The sequence below is a fragment of the Haliotis cracherodii genome, unplaced genomic scaffold, assembly GCF_022045235.1.
Source record: "Haliotis cracherodii isolate W230 unplaced genomic scaffold, xgHalCrac1.p SCAF_12, whole genome shotgun sequence".
Lineage (NCBI taxonomy): Eukaryota > Metazoa > Mollusca > Gastropoda > Lepetellida > Haliotidae > Haliotis > Haliotis cracherodii.
Window position 1 is genome coordinate 20330481 of NW_027266267.1, and position 6030 is coordinate 20336510.

At 39.1% G+C, this 6030-nt stretch overlaps 1 protein-coding gene across 1 annotated transcript; it reads left to right on the forward strand.

The window, feature by feature from the left end:
* The first annotated feature begins 3270 nt into the window (after window positions 1–3270).
* On the forward strand, window positions 3271–5756 carry LOC139457151 (putative ankyrin repeat protein RF_0381). The gene is made up of 3 exons (XM_071238578.1): window positions 3271–3333; window positions 3948–4065; window positions 4336–5756. The coding sequence occupies exons 1-3, from the start codon at window positions 3271–3273 to the stop codon at window positions 5754–5756; spliced, it is 1602 nt and encodes a 533-aa protein (XP_071094679.1).
* The last annotated feature ends 274 nt before the right edge of the window (window positions 5757–6030 follow it).

The window sequence follows — 6030 nt, forward strand, 5'->3', positions numbered from 1 at the left end:
ATGGCATTGAAGCGTCTGTTCTGTAAGGCCTTGCAAACACCACTGGTTACTTTATGCTAGTTCCTCTTCTTGCTTGATCAAATTTCAATTTGTGATATGTACCAATGAAATGCCATATAATCAATAAATAAGATTTTTTTCCAAAAACATGATTTGTTTTGCTTCATTAGCATAAAGATATATAATACTGATCAGCCATAACATAGGTGCTGAACAAATATGAAATGTACTAATGCCCTGAATGTTTTCCTACTATAAATACTTAACAAAAGTTGTAGTTCCACCTTAGTAGACAAATGACATTGATATTTTTTCTGTACTTTATTTAGGTGTTTTCTATGGATGCCATTAGTCTTATGCACCAATTTGGGACAATTGTATTCTGTTTTATATTCCCATGAAACTACACTGTCCCGATATAACAAGTACTGATACCGTTCCAAACTAATCTGTTAATCTCACCAGGGCCAAATGCCAAAGCACATAGCCAATGACTTTCCATTTTTTTCTGAGTGAGAATGCTGTTTTGCCACTTTTAGCAATATTGCAACAATATCATGGTGGCGGACACCAGCAATAAGCTTCACACATTGGACCCATGTCGCAAAACAACTTGTGAACAATGCATGCCCACATATCTCAGTTTGAGGAGGATATTTACCATTAAAATAACACAGAATATTACAAAAGGTACCTGTAACCTTTTCTTTTTCTCAGTACAAACTGGAAGTCTGGACATGAAATTTAAGGATATCATTATACAAGAACTGATGTTTGTTCATTAAATACCATTAACATCCGAAAAGGACAAAATATGAAATTGAACAATTTTCTTCTCCAAAAATGTTTTAGGAGGATATTTACCATTAAAATAACACAGAATATTACAACAGGTACCTGTAATGCACAGGCTAACATTATTTACCAGAAGCAAGTCATGAAGAAAATTTGCATCCGGATACCTTCCGGAAACCTTCCGGAAACCTTCCGGAAACCTTCCAGATGCCTTCAACAACCTTCAAATTGCTTGGTATTTTCAAGTTAATTTTTTTATGTGTTTCACACTTAAGTGAACAAAATGCACCCCTCAAATTTTGACATTTTTTTTGGAAGGTTTCCGGAAGGTTTCCGGAAGGTATCCGGGCCGGATCCAAAATGGGAAGGTATCCGGAAGGTTTCCGGAAGGTTTCCGGAAGACGGAAACCTACACTTTTTTTGCTGTGTACATACACCATGGTTCAGCAATGATTGCAAACCTGCTAGGAAGGGCAAGAAAAAAAGCTGAACAATGTTTCCCTTGTCATCCTATGGTCACAATTTGTATAAGTATAAAATATTAAAGGCTAAAGTACGGCTTACATTAAAACAGAACAAGCGTTAGTCTTGGCAAATTTATGCCTCAAAGATAAATTCACATACGCTGATATCTAAGGTATGGAACATTTGGTATCCAATTGTCGATACTTCTGATATTGCTGATAATCTTGGTGAAACACTGGCTCAACATTCCTCCTCCTCCAACTATGTCCCTAAATTCCAAAAATATCAAAAGCAGCAAGAAATGAAACAAATAAATGTTAATTCAGATAATGGGGAACATTACAATGAAATCCATTCCATTCTTGAGCTCAATACTGCCCTTGGGCAAGCTCATGATACTGTTACAGCGTCTGACAATATACATTATCAACTCTTAAAACATTTACCACAATACTGTTTAGAAACCCTCTTGAAGATGTTTGATAAATCTGGACGCCATGAGAATTTCCTTCTTCATGGCGTGATGCTATGATTGTTCCCATACCTAAGCCTGGGCGTGATCATTTCATAGACTAGCTGCATTTGCAAAACCATGGAACGCATGGTAAATAATAGATTAACATGGTACTTGGAATCAAATGATTTATTAGCAAACATTCAATGTTTAGGGCTTCGTGATTAATCTGAACAAAATTTATTCAAAAATATAAACACTAATCCTACACGTTGTTGCAAAAGATTCTTGATAATCACACACTGTACGGACAATAACATTTGACTTTATTTAACCCTGAACAACACATCATTTTATTAAACATTTATGAACCGCACTTATCCAGGTACTAGTATCTGCTCAAATACAGTTTATTTCTTCCCCGACCAGTAGATCCGTAAGTATTCCAGTTATCATTCTCAACTCCCTGGGGAGTATGCAAATCAAATTACCGACTGGCGTTTTCACATCGACCTCACATATTGGGTATCCATTCCCTGGTGGGGGAATCTAGGCACATTTAAGTTGAGCCACTTGCCAAGGTTGACACTATACGTTTTGGACACTCGTGAAGAGCAACCTCCCCATGGTAAGCGCTGGGTAATACTAATAGCTCTTCCCCCGTGTGGACCCTTGGTAGAATGTGTCCTCAGCACCCCATTGGGTGGTAGTTTTGACACTTTGTCTCGGATGGATGAACGTATAGTGTTTCCATAATTTAGTCATCATCCACCGGATGAGTGGGATTTTGAGTGTACGGGGCGAACTAAGGATATCAACAAAACTGTCAAGCCAAATAGTTTAGGGTATATTTTACTCAAAACTTATTCGTCCCAGGGAGGAGATAGTCCTCGATCCAATAACAGCCAGCGCCACTATCATTCGATCCATCTGTCAATAAAGATCTGTAAGTACCATATGTGTTTCTTCATTATATAGGGGGCACGGGTGGCCTAGTCGCCTAAGGCGCCGCGATTTGCTGTGCAGAGTTGCGTTATATAAAATATACATCCAAAATCACTTTTGCGTTTGTTTTCTTTTAGATGCCACAAAATTGTAATTGAAGGTCAAAATAACATGCATACTTCGAATTATTTTTATCATACATTGACATTACTAATTCATTTGAATACCACTGATAACATATCATCTTAAGATGCGAAGAACTTGGGGTGGATACATGGTTATTATTAGAGAGCCAATAGCCACCATTGTTCTCCTTACCCTCATCGACGCTAGTGCTAATCGACTTGGCCTCACGCTATAATCTGTACAACCTGAAATCCCTGAACCAGGGCTGTCAGTTGTGTATCTCGTATACATCTTTCAGCATGGCAATTAAGAGATGGACGCTAAACATCCGTCACCTGTTAGCAGCTTGCTTGGTATTCGGACAGCTGGTAAATTCAATAAGCTTCATGAACATTGGCATCAAGTTATGTCAATACAAGTGTATACAGTATGGCTGTCGTAGTATTCGATACAGCATTGAGGATCTAACTTGTCACCTATCAGAAATGGACTCAGAAGTGTTTATGAAAGAGACCGGACACTTCATTGGACCTACACATCTTTCAAAGGTAAGATTTGTACACAATGCCCCACGTAACTGCTTTTCGTAACATGACCAATTGTGCACAGTGATGTGTAGGATGACGAGCAAAGAAAACTGCATAGCAGTATCACTGCACCATATATATGAAAGCGAAGTGAAGGTCTTACGATAAACATACCATTTTCATATCTATCATGTTCCATGAGCTCATCCAGTGTTCTATATGCTGCCATTCACTACTGGAAAAAGACTGCTATCTGACTACTATTGCGCTTGTAAATTCAAAGAAGCTTCATTGTGAATATTTTAGGTAGGATGTCGGTTCGAATCCTCTTTTGCCCCCGTTAAGTTTTGGGGGCATGGGTGGCTCAGTCGTCTCAGGCGCCGCAATTCGCTGTTCACAGTTGCGTCCCTTGTGCATGCAAGAAACCTTTGTATGTGGGTTCAAATCATTAGCATCTCTGATAACTGCCCTTCCATATTAAACTGACAAGGCGCGAGTCAACTGAACAATAATTCAAGCAGTGTTAGACCCAATTCATTTCCTGATTTTACACAAATTATGATAGTCGAAATTACACAGTGTAATTACTTACTAAACTTCCTTAATCCCGAATGTCCCTTAACATCTGTTTTCAGGTCCGAGCAGGCGTCTGTGCATTCAACATTTGTGAAGGGAGGAGATGCCTGGAGACTCGTGCTGGAAAGACTGCCTGTGTCAAAGGTACCTACGCTGCAAGAGGCGAATATGTTTGTGGTAAGAGGCAACTAATGGGACCGGGTGGTTAGGCTCCCTGATTTGGTTGATGCATGTCATCGTATCTCAATTGCGTAGATCGCTGCTCATGATGTCTATCACTTGATTGTCTGGTCAATTTACAGACCATAAATATGGAATATGGAATATTGCTGAGTGCGACATAAAACAATCAAAGTTACTTACCAACATTTATTGTTAAACATTAATGAGTAACATGCGAAAAGTAAAAATCTAAACCTTGTGTCATGTCTGCATGTCATTTTCCAGGGGGACATAATCAAACACAACGACAGACCACTGTTATCACTACTCTCATCGATGCCTGCACCGTTGGAGACCTGCCTAAAGTCAAATACATATTGTCTCAAGACATTGCAAACATCAATAAAATTGGGAAGAAAGGTATGACACCAGCGATGATATCAGCACAGAAAGGACACAGAGAGATACTTGAATTACTTGTGAAGAAAGGTGCTGATCTGTGTCTATTGGATGATGATGGCAACAGTATCTTACATGTAGCCTCTAAAAAGGGAAACGTGGAGACAGTGAAGTATATCCACTCACAGAACATCATTGACATTGAAAGTAGAGGGGACTACGGGATTACACCGGTGATGTTTGCTGCATTATTTGGAGAGATGGAAGTGTTTTTTTTTCTGGTGAAAATGGGAGCTGATCTATCAAAATTGGATGATGACGGTGAGAATATCCTTCATCTTTCCAGTCGAGGAGGAGATGCAGAGATAGTGAATTTTGTCCTCAAACGAAACGTTGTGGACATAAACAGTGATGCTTATGACGGGGTGACACCATTGTTGCTGGCAGCATATCTTGGCAGAAGACAAGTCTTTGACCTTCTCATAGAGAGAGGAGCTAATACATCAGCAGTGGATTATGATCATGACAATATCCTCCATTATTCCTGTCGAGGAGGAGATGTAGAGATGGTGAATTATGTCCTCACACACAAATTTGTCGATATAAACAGTAGAACGAACACCTTGCAGACACCAGTGTTGGTGGCAGCGATGGCAGGGAAGACCAAAGTGTTTCAGTTATTGATAAAAAGAGGAGCTGATATCGCAAAAACACATGACAGTACGAAACTCCTTGAATATGCCTGTAAAAGTGGAGCTGCTGATTTAGTCAAGTGTGTCCTCAACCTACCCAAGGTGGACATCAACTGTGATTTGTCGGATGGGGCCACGCCATTGCTGTATGTAGCACTCTTGGGGAACACTAAAGTGTTTAAATTACTGGTAAGGAAAGGAGCCGATGTGACAAAGGTAGATGATTACAAGGAAAATATCCTTCATCGTTCCTGTAAAAAAGGAAATTTGGAGATCGTGAGATATGTCCTCACACAAAACATGGTTGACATCAACAGTAAACAAGGCGAAGGGATGACAGCGGTGTTACTTGCAGCACAATCGGGGACAAGAGATGTGTTTGACTTACTGACGGAGGAAGGAGCTGATCTGTCAGTAGTAAATACTGATGGGGAAAACGTCCTTCATTTGGCCTGTCGAGAAGGAAATGAGGACATTGTGAAATATGTGTTGTCACATGGCATGGTAGATATAACTGCCATAAATAAGAAGAAATTAAATGCGGCCATGATAGCTAGGAAACACGGTTACTTATCAATAACAAAACTACTGTCACAAGTCTCTCAAGGGAAGTAATATCGCAATAACAATGATCATTAATAACCTCTGAGAAAGGACATATGTGAATTAATAGTACACAGTTGGCATGCTCTAAATTCGAATGCACTGTGGTTTATTGTTGCATAGAAAAAAGTAAATATTATTTGAAGTAAGACAAGTTCTAATGATGAACAACTTCTTTATTAAAATTAGTGCGACGTGTAGATTTTCTAACACCTTTATCAAGCAAGTGATGGATAGTGCTAAACAACATAGGTATATATACTTATTAACATCAATGTTTATGCAA